This window comes from Carassius carassius, chromosome 36 (genome assembly GCF_963082965.1).
Source record: "Carassius carassius chromosome 36, fCarCar2.1, whole genome shotgun sequence".
NCBI lineage: Eukaryota > Metazoa > Chordata > Actinopteri > Cypriniformes > Cyprinidae > Carassius > Carassius carassius.
Window position 1 is genome coordinate 26,992,046 of NC_081790.1, and position 17,527 is coordinate 27,009,572.

Sequence of the window (17,527 nt, forward strand, 5' to 3'; positions counted from 1 at the left end):
GTCAGTACATTTGACAGCACACCCAAATTTCAAAGACAATACAGGTAATTAAGAAATTACAGATGTATTTAAAGTTAGCATGAAATGGAAGTTCACCCAGTCTATTTTCTAAATGCACTTTTTTTTTCTTTGTCTATGATCCATTACACTCGGATGTATGGCACACAATGGAAGAAAATATCTGTCACTTTACTTTCATCAGTTTTCTTTTCTTTTTTTCAGTTTTTCTTTGCCTCTTTTATGTAGCACAGCACCTTTCTCTACATTTTTTTAATGTCCAGGGAAAGGAAAGTCAAACAAAACATCCGCCAGAAGAAACTTGTTTGTACAGTATCTTCAAAAGACCACAGTACAAAGAAATTCCAGCAGTATCTTCATGATGGATAAATCAAAGAGACATACTTGTTCTTGAAGAGAAGGGGGGAAAGTGACGGAAAACAACTTCATACATACGAGTGAATACTTCAAAAAAATGTAAACTGACTGGAACTGGAAGGAAACTCTACAGTGGCCATGAATGGAGGGATTGCAGCTGGAATTTTCTAACAGCTTTGCTAAACCTTACGAAATAGTTCCTGAAACTAGTATTTATTTTTTTTTTTTATTATTATTTTATCAAACGATCAAAAAATGTTAATAGTCAACCTCAGAAGGCCAAATTAAATATGCAGAATATTACATTATTTTCTAATAAGCTTTGCAATTTTATAAAACCGTAAGGTATAAATCTGCCTCTGCCAAAGAAGACGATCCACAATTATTAATTAAGACTCACAGACGAGGACATACTGTACAAAACATCATGAATAACAGTTTATGTAAATGTGTTTATTTGATCCACGTGCTTATACAGTTTGAAACACACCAAGGAAGGCCAAAATGTTTATTTTGAATATCTATATTCTATAAAATTAAATAACTTGAATAAATTTAAATAAACAACTTTCTACAGTTTTCTAGGAATAAACATTAATTAACAATCAAAATTAATCAGAATTTTGAAAAATGTCAATTTAGCCCAAACTAGGACTCAGTATGTGGTAATTTTATAATTCATGATAAATAATCACAAAATGTTTATAATCGTAATTGAACCATTAATAAACCACTGTTTGGACCGTTATGTCTGTACATTCTTAAAGCATTTGTGAAGTTAGTGTGCTGTCCCTTCAATGTCCCGGAGCGATTTCATGCAAAGTTTAATCTAGAACAATCTCACTGTCACCGGATTTTAATTGAATTTCACTTGGAGTTTGATAATGCTGTGACCAGAGCTAATTAACACACCTGCAGTTTAATGCAAGCATCACATGAAGGAGACGGCTTGCGGCATAAACACTGTCTAAACCTGATGACGGGTTTACAACAATTCACTCTACAGCAGTGATACTCACAGTAACTAGTCAGATTAAGAGCATCAACTATTTTCTAGTTTGGGGTTTTAAACTAGGAAATACTACGTTCAGTTCATGAGTCAGAGTTACTGCACTTGTAAAATGTGTGCACATGAATGCTACCATAATATTCTCATTACCAGTGGAGATTTTCATTGAGCTGCAAACTTCCAAATTAGGGTATATACAATTTATTTTGAATGTATTTTAAATACTATACTATTTTTGGAAGACTCACAAGTTTACAATGGACTATGGATGTATATTTCTTTGCAGTTAACCCTTAGTGTCACTGTTCTGGCCTGTCACTAGTGAATAGTTTGGGCCAATCAGCAATGTCACAACATCGTTTAAAAATTCATTTTAGTGTACTTTTGCTAAAAAAAAAAAACTGAAAAAAAAACTACCTGTCTGAAGTGAAATACATACAGTATATATTGCCTAATGTCTGTTTAATTCTGCCTGAAATCACTCTAACGCACATCACAGTGTAATTACAACTTCTAGGAACTTCCCTGGAACACTTAAACGCACATATATTTAACCAGCAGCCAATTTTCTACTCCATTTTGATTGCCTCATCAACCTTTTTCTCAGAGGCAAAACTGGACAGCGAGAAATGTCAGAGCTGTAAAAATGAACTTTCCCCATATATAATCTTCAAAGTACATCTTTGAAAGAAGCGTTTAGTTATGATTTTTTTCCGTGAAGGAAAAAAATAAAAGGGAAATTTGTTTCCTAAAAATGAGGAGCTAATGCATTCTGAGCACAGTGTCTTCTGTTCACACATCTGCTCGGCTGGGTTTATTTTAGTCGGGTGAAGACTGCTGCCTGCGATGCTTGATGATGAGGACACGGCATGCTTTAGGGGCTTCTGGGAACTGAAGTCCCCACAAGTGCCATAAGTTCAGCCATCTAATTGACACAGAGGGTCGCACCCAAGCCCACTTGACAGGTTGACATGACCTCTGATTTTCCTCCTAATCATCTCTTAATCACAGAAGCAAAATGCTCTGTATGATGAGCAATTTACATCTTTCCATGTTTCCAGTCACAATTTATATACTGTATATAAAGAATTTCCTCATTACTGCTGTCTCCAGTCTTTTCTCAAAGTGTAATAATAAAAATAATAAATAATAATGTGTGGTGTCATTATTTAATTTAATTTAATTTAATTTAATTTAATTTAATTTAATTTAATTTAATTTAATTTAATTTAATTTAATTTAATTTAATTTAATTGGAAGTGTTTTTATGCTTACCCCTAACCCCCCCCAAACTAATCAAAAACAGGTTTTAATGAATCAAAAACCATGATTATTGATTAGACCAATATAAAAAATTAAAAAGGTGTATTAAATCGTATCATGGTTAAGACCCGAAATAGAGTTTAAAAAAAGAGATCTGCAGGGAAAAGAGCTCTAGTTAGGACCAAGCAATCAAACTAATATGGAAGCAGCTTTATTTTTCTGCCGTTCTTTGAAAATTTCCCAATAAGAAATCTAATCTAGGATCATGTTTCCTGCTGTCAACCCCTTATTATCCCACAGTAACCTGAGGAAAACCGATCCAGGTGCAGCACTTCCTCTCTGGGGTACTTTATGGATTCAGGCCACAGTCATTGAAGCCGAGGTGCTAATAAAACCAAAGTCCCTGACTCTGCATGAAGAAATGATGAATGCAGTAAGTCTGCATGGGGTCTCCATGGTAAGTATGTATAGAGACTTGTCAGCACAAATTTAGACGACTGCTCTTTAAGTAAACTGCTTTTTAAGGGCTCCAGGGTGGTGTTTAACTTGAGGTGATGGTCCCGAGCCAAAAGGTCTACTGATGCTACATAATTGGTCATGACTGCAGTTATACATATGCATACTGATCATTTTCATACGTAACACCTTGAAGACTCAGTAGGACAGATTATTAACATATTGTATGTTTATAAAGAAACACAGCTACGTTATTCAGTAAATGGCTAATTTATACTCAAAAAAGTCTGTATAAATACGTCCCAGTGTACTGTATTAAATTTTTAAATTTTTAATTGCACATTGCATTGTATAGTTTAAAAGTTGAAGGAAATGTCTGAATATTTCCTGCAATTTTTTGTAAGGACATTAGTTGTTTTTCTTATAGTGTAGAACAATAATTGAACACATTAAATCAAATAATATGTTGATATATTTTACAGAGCTATTCATGAAGTTACAACAGTCTAACAACAATCAACCACAACAGTATTCACAATGAATAATGCCAAATTAATGTTACTAACCATGTTGACTTCTGAAATGGAGTCAATACTGGCAATATTTATACTCATTCCCACAATGACTGGAGGACCTAAAGAAAAGAAAAACAAAGAGAGAGAAAAGTTTAGGCAATTACAACATCATTGCATTGTGGCAACATCATAAGAAGTGTATCTACAATGAGTAACAAAACAAGAATCTAAACAGAAAAGTGGAGACCTTTTCACAGACACAAGAAAGCCAAATACACATCAACTTGTGGATATCTACTGTATTTCATTTGGTACTAAGTGCTTCCAAAAGACACTTAAGAGGTAAACTTTCCAGTGATTATTTCCTTCTGTTCTCATTGTATCGACCCAGAACATGTTTCCGAACATTCTTCATTCTGAGCTCTTACTCTAGAAGTTTTATAAATCTCACTAATCAGAATATTGCTTGCCAAAAAATAAGGAAAAAGCTTTCCAGTTATTTGTGCTATATGCATCAGACGGTCAGTGAACAGCTGTGGGTGTGCGGTCTGAGACTGAGATTATTATGAGACAAACAATCTTGTAAACATTGGCGGAGTTTGACTTTTTTGTGGGTGCAAGTGAGAACGCCTGTGTTACAAAAGGCTCCACAAAAATAGAATAAAGCATAGACCACAAAGCTACAAAGAAAAAATGCATGACAATGTGCCAGAATTAGTCATGACATTCATTATTTAGACAAAGCGTTTACCTCAAATAGTAGGCATCTTTCCATTACCCTTCAAAATTACGCAAATTGAACTTGCCAATTGAAAATACACCTATTGGAAACACAAAAACTCCCAAATGAGTTCACATTTATGAGGTGGTTTTTCAGGCCATGCGGAAAAATTGCAATGGAAATGTTTTTTCTATCTGTGCTGCTTCTGTAAAGATACAGGCATATGCCTCCTTTGAATAAATATAGCCAAAATCTGTCAAAATCCCATCCAAACCCGTTTATCGCGATTGGCAAAAAAAAATTTTTTTAGTTCTTAACATTGGTTAATGGAAATGATGTCATTTCACAATACTTTTACAAGTAATACATAAATTACAAATCTGTAATGGAAACGTGTGCTAATATGCCTTCCTTTGATAGGTTCATATATAAATTGGGAATTGATTTTTAAACGTAAGCACAGCAATCTAAGGTTTTAAGTATTAAACCTTTACACATAAATACATCTACTTCAAAAACTCTGCATGACTAATTTACTAAATATGGCATTTGCCTTGACGGAGAGGGGTTAGTCAAAGCTTGGGAAACATTTACAACCACTACAATGTGAATGTTAAATGGGCCTTATTCTTTATTGCTGAATCATTTTGCCATCGTCAGTCAACAAAACCACTGGTTAGGTACAGCAAAAAAAAAAAAAAAAAAAAAAAAAAAAATATATATATATATATATATATATATATATATATATATATATATATATATATATATATATATATATATATATATATATATATATATATATTTATTTATAGTATTTATAGGGAAAAAAAATCATGTCAGAGACAGATAAATTGATTCCATTTTTTAAGACTACAAAGTAAAAAAAACTAAAACAAAAAAAAGAATGAATGAATGACTCAATCAATCAATCAATAAATCAATCAATAATATATTTGGACTAACATTCGCCAGTGAATTAGAAAAACAAGGTTAAGAACATCCAAATGATCTCCTTGACATATTCACATATGATAGATTCATAAGGGAATCAGTTGTTTGTTCCCCTATTCAATTTGATTCAAAATTCTGCTAATATATACTTTTTTTGTACATTTTACTATTCCTTAAAGTTTTTCATATTCATTTTTTTTACAGTATATTTTCTGAGATTTCCTTTGTTTGTCATCCATCTTCTGTGCTGTCTTAAAAATATCTCTAAGATGTCATCCAGACCCACTGTAGAAAGAAAGAAAAAAAGCATCGTTCTTTTGACTGCAGTTTTGAAATATTTACTAACTGAGCACTTGACTGAGAGTGCACTCTTCCATCTCTCTGTGTATCCTCTCCATCTTCTTTGTGCAGTGGTACATTTCACCCCCTATCTTTTCACTGCTGACATGTTTGCACGACGTCCCGCCTCACTCTTAAATGCCCGCAGTTCCTTTACTCTCTCACCCCAACTCATAAAATCAGAAAAGGGAGAGAAAGAGAGAGAAACGGCGCTTGCGGAGCAAAGGAAAAAATGGAGCTATTTTCCTGTGCGCTTTGTGAAGGCAACCAGCAAGAATTTTCCCAGGAGATGTCAAAGTACATTCATTGGTTAGTTATAAACAGTGAAGCCTGAAGTTTTCCACACACTCCTGCCGCTACATATTTTTGACCCGGGCTTCCATGAAACAAAGGAACATTGGAGAATGCTGCCCTGTAACAGATAAAACTATTTTGGCCTACTCTCCTACTAGTCCGATCATAAGGAAGTGCTGTGAATGTTAGCCATCTTCCTTATAAACACTTGTGCTGCCTTAAAAGCTTAAAAGAATGTTCCGGGTTCAAGATGTTCAAGAGTATCTGTGACATGCTGTCATGTATTTCCAAAACCACATTTAGTCTGTTGAGTGTTTAGAACTCAGTTGCCTAAAAAGGGCTGGTCTACTTTTTAGGCAATTTCTGTTTATGAGTGAACGATGTAGGTCCTGTAGGTGAAGCTTCTTAGGAGTAAAAGATCTTGAGATTGTCTGCCAGTCCCTTCTTAGATTTCAGCTGCTTGAGTCTTTAATTGAACCCAAGACACATGGAGGAATGTGTTTGGTACAGGCTAACACAATATACCTGTACAAAGGTTTTAGAACAACTTTTGTATTGTAAATGTATTGTATCTTCTTTATTTGAATGTTTACATCACTGGTAAGTACCAGAGCACTACATATTCATAAATTGTAAAAAGTAAAAGCTCACTTTTTGGAATGCTGTATATCTATGATAAAATATACAGTATATTATTTTTGGTGAATTAATGAATAAATGAAAAACAAACAAAAAATAAAATAAATAAATAAGTAGAATTTCTTGTGAACATGATTTACAGTAAATATGTAAAAAAAAAAAAAAATTTAAATGCTCCTAATAATAACAACCAAATTCAGTTTACTACAAACTAGGCATAAGCAGTTTTTCAGGTCGACTAAGCAAAGGAAAAGATAACAAAGAGGGCATGAAATGCAAAAATGTTTTTTTAAAGCTGTGTATATTGCATGTAATTGTTTTTATGTTGGAATATGTTTTCCCATGCTGGTTTAATATACAGAGGCAGCTATAAATTAGCCATTGGTTGGCTGATTCCCCTGAAATGTACGCCATTGGCTCAACCAATGGCTGAAAAGTCTGAAATCTGTTTGTCATTAAAAAGTTTGTCAATTAAAAATTTGGTTTCAGTAAAAGATAAGCTCAGCATTGGTGGCATAATGTTTGCTAAGACACTTACATTCATGAAGTATAAATGTGATGTTTATAATTTTATTTATAATAATAATGTCAAAACTAGTGTATTATTTGAGCTATAAAGGTGTTTATGGATTTGTGTTCTCAAGACAACAAAGCTGCAACAATGGTTTTGACAGAAAATATTAGTGTTATATGTTATATGTTTTTTCTTTCACACTTAAATTCTGCTATAATGCATACTGTTTATATCAAGCGGCTATACTACTAAAATAGTGACAATTTTGAATATTGTTTACAAATTGGCTTTTGTAAGTGCTTCACTATAACCCATATTTTTGCTTTTTTAAGGATAAAGAGAGACAAGAGACCAGTTTGCCATAATCAATATTATCCCACACTGTGACGAGTGGGGCGGGGCCGAGAGCCGCGGGAACAGGAGCGAGGCCGGTGGAGTGATTGGAGATGAACGACACTTGTTCGACCCACCGGTCTCGAGTCCCACGGAGGAGATGGAAGGATATAAAACAGGAGCGACGACAGTGAAGGACGAGAGAGGACCAGGCCTGGGTTTTAGTTTGTGTTTTGATTTTTATTTGTGTGCGACAGTTGTCCGCGAGGGGCTGTTGCGCTGTTTTGTGTTTATTTTGTTATTAAAGTCTTTATTTGATTGTCCGCCGGTTCCCGCCTCCTTCTTTCCGAAGATTACGGAGTTTTTATCATTACACACACATTCTGTGTGACTGACTTAACTTGCACTGATCTGGGAATCTTTTCTCTGATTTGATAATAGAAAGAAAAAAGGCCATTCATCAGGAATGCATTTCGACAGCATATAATGACATTTAAATGAAAGCGCATGATGCAAAGCTTTGTCTAAAGAAACACAGAGAACACAAAATGGCATTGCTCCTTTTGAATATTGGATGTATTTGGTTAATGCTCTGTGGCACCTGTACATCCCCCTTTCTTTCTTTCTTTCTTTCTTTCTTTCCGCCGCCTCAGGAATTCAGTGCATTTCCACCAATTTTTCCCTCTCCAACTGCTCTAACAGATGGCACCATCATCTGTATACATATTTAAATGACAAATGTAAGACAGGTGGCTTCTCTAGAGAAGCTATCTCCATTCAGAAGACTACTTTTCTCCCCCAATGCCTTTGTTTTGCTAAACCAAGGCCAGATCACATGGAGCCAGGCCCCGACACAGCAAAAAAAGAGAAAAACGTCTAGAAACAGCCAAAATAGCAGTTCTGACGGAACACAAGTGCCAAGGATGCTGTGTCCCGGGCTGAATTCTCATGGGTCACTGCTTTTTCCCTAAGCAGATTTTCACTGACACAGCAATGTATCTCTCCTGCAGGTAATGATGACGGTAATGTCTAGCGTTTGTGTTGAACCTCTTTCCTTAGGAGAGAGCTGAAAGTGCTTACTGGTGGGGGGTGAAGGAAGCTCACAGCAGTCGATCTGGGTGATGTATAGCCGCAAGTCTTCGGCATAACAGCGGACTGCCAAGAATGTATCGCCCCAATTAGTTCAAAAGTTGATGAGCTCTCATGGCATAACGGAGCATAATATAAATATGTCTCCGTTTGTGCTAAACAAACACATACCTATGGTTCAGGAGTCCCTTACCATAGGTAGGACTATTTGAGGTGCCTTACAGCACCCTCTACTGAAGCTAAAGGGTCTTGCAGGGCTATTGCATCTTTCTGCATTTGCTGTGAAGCATTCTGTTTCATTCTGAAGATGTCAGACACAACTCTGTATAATGACATGGGTATGACACAGGTATTACAAGGAGAGGGTGACTTATGAGGACATAACCCATGTCCCCATTTTTCCAAACGCTTATAAACCATACAGAATGAGTTTTTTTGTGAAAGTAAAAATGCACAAAGTTTCCTGTGAGGGTTAGGTGTAGGGTTGGTGAAGGGCCATAGAATATACAGTTTGTACAGTATAAAAACCATTACACCTATGGGATGTACCCACTTTTCACAAAAACAAACATGTGTCATGTGTGTGTGTATATGTATATATATATATATATATATATAGAGAGAGAGAGAGAGAGAGAGAGAGATAGATAGAAAGATAGACATAGATGTTCCTATAAATAATATATTAATACATTTCTAAGCATTTTATAGATAAATGTTTGCAATTGCATGTGAATTAGAGTAAGCACAAGCCCGCATGCTTTTCATCAACGCAGTCACGCACAGCACCATACATGGAGAAATAGAGTGGCGAAGAAAATACCACTCTTCCACCCGATTCAATATTCTAATCATCAACTCATTACTTAGCAACAGAGGGGTTCCATAGCAACGAGGCCGCATTGTCACCCTTACATTGCAACGAGAGACACTGTGCTTTTCATACATTGTATTCAATCTGCTTCATTTTTTCCCTCTCATGAATGGCCTAACGTTGGCATCGTGTCCTTTTGTCAAATGAGGAACATACATTATTAGAGATGGAACACTGAGGATTGGACACATATATGAAGAGACGTTCCAGGCACATGTTTAAAACATGAAGCGTTCGCATGTGAAGAATACTTATATGTTCCTCTACCTGACATTTATAGCTATTAACACATTGTTGACATTTAAAAGTCTCTGGATGTGGTGAGTCACAACTAGCAACGTATTTATTATGCTAAAGTAGTCATAGGAATCACCTACACTAAAAAGAACACTAACTATACAGCAGGCTGATAATAGCCATGTCATTTAGAGTCTATTGGTAGAACAAAATCACACAAAACATGAGTTTTCATTATTTTTGTAAGAACGAGCAAAAAAAAAAAAAAAAAAAATCTAAGAAGGAAATATAACAGCTAAAAATTATTTTAGCTTAAACCTAATTTTTTGAAGTCCCTGTTTTGTACTCAATTTGTAGAAAGTGTCACATGCATTGATTTGAAAAAATGGTCATCACTTTCTATATTTTGGCTGACGTTTAGTCATGGCTGTGACACTGTTTTTTTGTTTTTGTTTTAGTTTTTTCGTATAGTTTATATAAAAAACAAATAATTCAATAGTTTCAATTATTTTCTTTACTTAATAGTACTTCAGCATTAATGGACATTTGGAGAGGTAATTTGTGTATCTGTTGCAAACAAAACAACTTTGTGATACTGACAGACTTTGATGAATTAAAGCGCTCTACAGACTCAGAGCCCAGAACAAAGAGATAAATGTGTACAGTTCTGCAAGTTTTACGAAACTCAGCAAGCAGCCATATGGCTCTGCACATTTGCAGAAACACACATCAGCAAGAAGAAGAAACACCTAGCCGAACTGCGTCAACCTGCAGAAGACTTTCAGGACTATACTTAGCTTTTTCCGATATATTTCAAACAAAACACAGTATATACAAAGAAATAAGCTGTGTGAGTAATGCAGTCATTATAGTAGTGTAGGGACTGTTCATTGGCAGGATGGTTTTGAGGTAATGGTTTAAGAACTAAGCTAATGGTGACCAAAAAATATCCTTCATTTATAATCCCATAAATTCAGGACACTTAAAAAGTGTTACAATTTGCCGGTAAATCGACATTTACATTTGTGTCTGCATATTAAGGGGAACGAGGTACATTTTAAAAAGAGTCCATGTTGAACAGGGTGGCCATTTCTAAAACACAAAAAAGAGGGCACTTTGCAGAATTCAGTGAAGCCAGGGTGAAAATTGAAAAACAATCCCAAACCTACTGTATAGGCAACCTATAAGGGCAACTTTTCAAAACTTTCAAGTAAATTCTAAAATTTCTTCAATAAATGCAATTAGAATAATAGGGCACTAGGATATAGTACAATAAAATATAAATACAGTTACAATTACATAATACCATTGATTTGGTATGTTACAAATCAAATAAAATCAGTATCAACAAAATCCACCTTTGCACTGCAAAGCTGCATCTAAAGTGGCATTTATATGTACAAAATGCATTTTCTTGTATTTATTGCATGGTCTTTATATTTTTTGTCTTTAGAATTCATTGTCTGTTCCCCTTCTGCCCACTCTTTTTCTTGAGGAGATAACAAAACAAGACTTTCATTGTACCTAATACCTATGACTTTAAAGATCTTGAAACGTTGAAATCTTGAAATCTCAAAATGTTTAATGTTCTGAGATTAATGTTTTATAATACCAACTATACGGAACACAAAAATGTGAAATGTTACTTTGAATACAAAACTAAACATGTTCTGTCTAGTCTTAATTAATTATGAAAAATGGCTAATTCATACAGAAATAGCAAGTGACTGTCTTAATGCACGGCTCATTAAATGATTGACTCACCTTATTCGTTAGAAACACCACTATGTGATGATCTTCGACTTCGAGTTTTGCTGTGAATTTTTTGGAATTACTTTCATTATTTTCAACAGAACTATTTACAGTTGATATTGGCAATATTGCATCTAAAATGCATGACTGTATTAACTTACACATAGCATATTATTTATTAATTATACACCATTGGACAAAAATACAAAGTAGTGATAATCTTAAAAAAAGGGCAAATGAGCATTTAGCATTCTGAGTGTTCGACAGCGAGTCAGTTGTTCTAACATAATCCGGAAGGTCAATGGTTCCCAATGGCTCTTTTGAGGTATAATAATGAAATGGGTTTTCAAACATGCTTCCTGGCCATTGAGCCAGTCGCATCCATCTCAGGCCCTGCGATAAATGACATGTCTTTCACTGTGTATTTATCTGAGACAATCACAGGGCCGTATCCTGTCCTTGACAGATCCCTCCTGAATCCCAAGGACTAGTCTTCCCCATCCATCACTGGGGGTGCGAAGAGGGTCCCGTGGGGATGTGCGTTATTGTGTTGCGCCTTCACCTGCAGCCTGTCTCGTCATAGCTGCAAAAACATGTGGTTTGTAGGAGAACAATGAAGTGTGCTTTCTATGCTTATGTGCCTGCTAATAGGCCTCTTCATTCTCCTTCCAAGCATAACCGCCAAACACGCACATACAAAGCACGTTCCTCTAGTAAAAGAGGACTGCAGCGAGACAGGATGCGAAAGGAACAGCCTCCTCAAGCATTTTCTGTTCGACCGGCTCTCTCCCCATAAATCAGAAGGCATTCTCTGCTCATCGGGATAGAGATCATTTGTGCAGTGCTCGTCCATTTATCGCCCCGCTCTGACAATGCTGCACTTTTGTGCTGAATGCGCGCTACTTTTGCATCCAGCGTTGATGCGTGTTCAGCCCACACACGCCAAAAAGGACCCTTTTCTTTTAAGCATCGGCACATGGGAGAGAAGCAGTGTGGCTGCTTGCAGGAGTTAAGTTAATTAATAGGGAAACTAGCTGGAGCATTGTAGGTGTATTCATTATTAATTAAGAGACTTTATGCCAGCTGGGAGAGATGTCAGCAATTAGGGGAGATTTTGCAGTGTGCAGTTGTCCTTGGATATGGGAGTGTGTCCCCTGTGAGGCACAGTGTGGTCGCAGGACACTTTGAGTCATGAAGGTTTATCAGACCCATAACTTAGCTGTTTGGGGGGTCTTTGCATTTTATCACTAGTATCTCTTTTCTCAGGATGAGCTAATTTTCTACTGGAATATAACTGGACTACGTGGGCATCATGTGGGTAATGGGGTAAATTAGACATATCTCTACTTCCTTAGAAAAGTGTAGCCAACATGTCCCATTATAGCCACTGTCATCTTGCTCCAATGACGTCATTTGGAGCCCGGGTCTGCGCAGCATTGAATTATTTGGAGCTTGAGTCTGAGCAGTAGTGATTCATTTGGAGCCAGAGTCTGTGCAGTAGTGATTCAGTTGGAGCTTGAGTATGAGCAGTAGTGAATCTTATAGAGCAGGAGTCTGAGCAGTAGTGATTCATTTGGAGCCCGATTCTGAGCAGTAGCAATTGTTTGGAGCCTGAATCTGCGCAGTAGAGATTCATCTGGAGCGCGAGTCTGCACAGTAGTCATTGTTTTGGAGCCCGAGTCTGCTCACTAATGATTCATTCAGAGCCTGAGTCACAAACTTACAATCATGACACCACACCCCATTTTTATAGCATAAAATAACTTATTAAAAGCAAACGTTTACGAAAAACAAACACTTGAACATAGATCAGTTTGAGAGGAACTACCTAAATTAATGGAAACCATCTTTTGGAAAATATATTTGAAGTGTAATTAGATTTTATTTATTTTTTTGGCTTATGCCCCATTCATTACATGGAGAAGGCAGGGTTTATAACCTATACCAGACAGCAGATGGGGATACAAAGGTTTTGGGTTAACTTATCAAGATGTGTGTGGCACACTTGAGTGAATCTCACAAAAACGTGTCCAGGTCATATTTCACCCCCAAATCAATTCAGACGAAATCAAAAACACATGTATACAAATAAAATAACATAAAATTTTTATTCAATAGTTATTTTATTTTCATTCATAAGTATTGATGAGGGGGTCAAGTGAAAATGTCTGGCATTCACCCTATAAATTGTATCAATAACATTTACTTTCTTTTTACAAGACACAGCACAGTTCAGATTCCAACCTGTGTCTCCTGTGTGAGCAACACTATGGTTGAACACATCTATAGCACATGCCAATCAATGTTTCCAAAAAAGTAATTTAACTTGTGACTGTATTTATCAGGCGGCTGACCTCTGCAATGTGCTGATCCTATAAGAAGTAGTTGTTTAGAGCTATAAAGCATGACACATTTAGCACAGAAGTGTAAAATAATTACTGCCAGACATTAATGGCTAGTTGCCGACCACTAGCCATTTAGCCTGACCTCATGGAAGCCAGTGTCTGCAAGATGGCGGTGTGTTAGCAGTAAGTGCAAACTATTTAGAGAATGCGCTGGTGTCCATGACAACCTAAACCTTAGGTGGGAACAAACCCACTGCAGCAACATGATGTAATGTACAACATAACAGAGTATTTCAACTTGCTTCTATGTTCTATGTCGTTGTCAAGTGGCTGCTACTGTATATGATTGCTTATTGAATCAAAAAATAAAACCCACCCATAAATCTGGAACTTACATTTTGCTTGGTTGTCTCCTTCAGTTTATGTCTGTGGAACAGTTTTGCAAGTTTTATTGTCTGGGAGGCAAAAATAAGTCTGGTATCTAACAAGTCGCATGGTTTGAAGTATCATTCACATGCTCTCAGACAAGAAAGATACTAAAAATAATATTATTGAAGAATATTTTAAAAATGTAAGTTTTTTTTTTTCTAGGTAGAGCAGGTTGCCTCAGGTGGACAGATATGTTAAGGGAATAGTTCATCCCAAAATATAGGTGAATAAATGATAAAAGAATTTTCACATCAATTCAATTCCTGACTTTCTTCTGTGGAAGACAAAAGGAGATGATTGAAGAATGTGTCTCAAAATATCTTATTTTGTGTTTCACACACAAAAGAAATGCAACTCAGGTTCATGTGAAAAACATTTATGCAAAATGACATTTCTCTGCGACAAATATCCAGCAAGCAGCACTAAAAGCATGTGCAGTTCCATCTAAAAAAGACGAATGTGAATCTACAAATGTATTGCAGCAGTTTGGAAATTAAATGTCCATCTACACTAAACCCTGCTAAACTAAAAACTAAAGCCAACTACAACATTTTCAAGCCATTGTCATGGGAAATCATCATTTTATAAGGTTGCAATTTTGCCTAATTTGTACAAGGTGAACTGTAAAAAGTCTTTATTAATCAATAGTCTGCCACTGTAATCAAAATTTGTGTGAAAAGGAATTAAAGTTGTTGATGTGTTATTACCATGAGTGTTCATTTCAGCTAGAAATTGCAGTGAATTGTCAATTTTTGGGTGGGGAACATTTTCTGAATGATCACATGCCGAACACTGCTCGCAACACATTGTATTTTGATTTGTGGGATACATTATCTATGTCTGATGGTAAATATAGCAATGAGTAATAAAAGACTTTGCCAGCATAACAAAAACAACAACAAAAACTGAAGAATTGGCAATAGTGATGCATATTATTATTGCCTAAGCAAAAACCACTAAAAATGTAATTCATGCAGAGAACACCAATGCATCTATGTGGTAACTCCAACCTAGTTTATTATCAAGATACATGGAAAAAACCAAAGGCATAGAGTAGCCTCATTCTTGAGGGAAAAGGGTCCATGTTCACAGCTTTATGGATGTGTCGCCACCATTTCAAGCTTTGTTAACGGCGGGATCTGAGACCATAAAACTCATTTTAGAGGCGATGACAGCTAGATTTACTGTAAAGTGCTGTCTCCAGAGTGAGGGGCTCAAACTGGAAGGGTAGGAGACGGATGCTAGCCAAGTTCACTCTTTTGCACCCTGTGTGGAAAACAACAGCATGATAGCTCCCCTTTCCCTAACATTGGGGGAGTTCAAACACAGCAGACACATGCTTGTCCCTTTTCCTGGCATTTTGTAGGAGCCAGTGAATATGGTTTGACATATTTCCAATGCCCTACCCCCAAGAATAAATTCTATTTGACTAGCACTACATCCTCCATTTTGTCAGATGTGTTTGTTAGGTAGCTTTATGTCATTTTCTGACACAAGCCTCAGAAAATTTTACATCACAGTAACATTCTAGCCTGTGTTAAGACACCATACAGACATAAACATGCTCTCAAGTTAAGATTTATCCACAGCACCTTGCCTGTGACAGTTGCATGTAATGCAAAGCAATGCATTAAGCTTGAAGAAAAAGTGTCAGCTTGCTCGTTCCATCAGAGTGACTACATATCATCAAACTCACACACACATACACTGTTGTCTAAGGCCGGGGATAGTAAATCACATTGTTAACGAGATGGTCTGCCCTCTGGCTACTCTGCACTGCTATTTGTCTAGGACTTGGCAACCATTTGGATTATATATTGGCCCTGTGATGTAAATGTACGTGTGAGATGTGGTTCCACATAGCACTTGAGTTAGAAATCCTATATGTTTGCATCAATAGAAGATGGCTACTTTAACAGAAGATGCACCATTAATCTAATCTATTTTCATGGTTTTCATCCTTTCTGTTCGAAATGCTTATGATTCAATTTAGTTTAGGAGAAAATTGATTTTGAGTTGAATTTTTTTCTTCTCTGCATTATGATACTGAGCAGCTATAAATGCTTTATAAATGTTCTATTACATGTATATTACATAGTTATAACACATATTCAATATTTTCATGGCATTTCCTCAAATTCTGAGCTAATTTACAAAGTGTTGATGTAACAAAGCTTTTAAAGCATTGCCTATAGTACTAAAGTTGAAGGAGATGCCGATAACCCAGCACAGGAAAAACACTTACTGCAACAATTTACAGGCCACTGCTTTTTATTAGATTTCCTGCAGTCCATGGGGGCCACTTACATCTTGGGCAAAATGGTGAGCTCCTCAAAGATAATGTAATTAGCGGTCTTCAGTTCGTAGTTTCATTTCAATGGTCTCTCTCTTAGACTACAGACCTTACTCTTCAGGGAACAGGGCAACCCTCTTTTTCGTATGAAACTGAAGCACCAGGGAGACTGACAGAGGTAATCTAGCATAATGTGTGTAACAGTAATCTGATGTGGGGTTTATATTTTATATCCACATATTAAAATTGGCACACCATATCTGAATAAACACAAAAGCAAATTAAATTTAAGAGCTACAGTGGATGGATTGTTATGACATAACTTCAGTTTTAGTCTGTAGATCATATATGACTTTTGAAGACTTGGAGCATGGTCCATAAATTATCTGGACTGCTTTGGCATCTTTTCAAGGTTTGGAAATCTTAGTTTTGAAAGTTTTAATGAAATGAAGACACCTAAGTACACTTTTAAAGACATATTATTTGCAGTAAGGTTTTACTGTTGCGTTTTAAAGCATGATTTAATAACATTTTAAAGTACACTTATTTTGACTTATTTTGACCAAAACGCTGAGGCACATCTAAATCGCTTAATGTTTATTTTAATTGTAGCATGCTATTTTACATTATTTTAAAGAGTGATATATTTTAAATGTACTAAATTGCAACTTCACCATTACAAATGAGTAATTATAAATATATTTAAATGCATGACATAAAAATCAATAGAAATGACTATGAATACAGTATATGGTAGCTTATCATAAATGCTTGTCACTACATACAACAGCACAATTTAACCATCTCAAAGACCCAAGTAATTCTGAAATTACATATAAAGATATGGTCCCAATTTATATTAGGTGGCCTTTACTGCCATGTACTTACACAGTGCAATGTACTTATTGTGTTCATATTGTATTGCAAAAATACTTTTGCTGCTGTTGAGGTGGGACAGGTTTGGTTGTATGGGTAGGGTGGTGGGTTAAGGTGTAAGGGATGAGTCAACAGTGTAATTATAAATGTAATTACAGAAATTACTTACAGATGTAATAACATGCAGGTATTTTTCTTTTTAAAAATAAGTAAAAATGAA

At 35.9% G+C, this 17,527-nt stretch overlaps 2 protein-coding genes across 2 annotated transcripts in view; one reads left to right on the plus strand and one right to left on the minus strand.

Annotated features, from left to right (window-relative positions):
* The window catches only part of LOC132117501 (protein sprouty homolog 4-like), a 217,603-nt gene that overhangs the window by 143,824 nt on the left and 56,252 nt on the right, over positions 1-17,527 (plus strand). The gene's annotated exons all lie outside the window — the stretch shown is intronic.
* Positions 1-17,527, minus strand: part of gabrb4 (gamma-aminobutyric acid type A receptor subunit beta4) — a 40,833-nt gene that overhangs the window by 13,704 nt on the left and 9,602 nt on the right. The window contains exon 3 of the mRNA XM_059526824.1: positions 3,670-3,737. Within this exon, the coding sequence (XP_059382807.1) occupies positions 3,670-3,737 (68 nt within the window). The remainder of the gene's footprint in view (positions 1-3,669; positions 3,738-17,527) is intronic.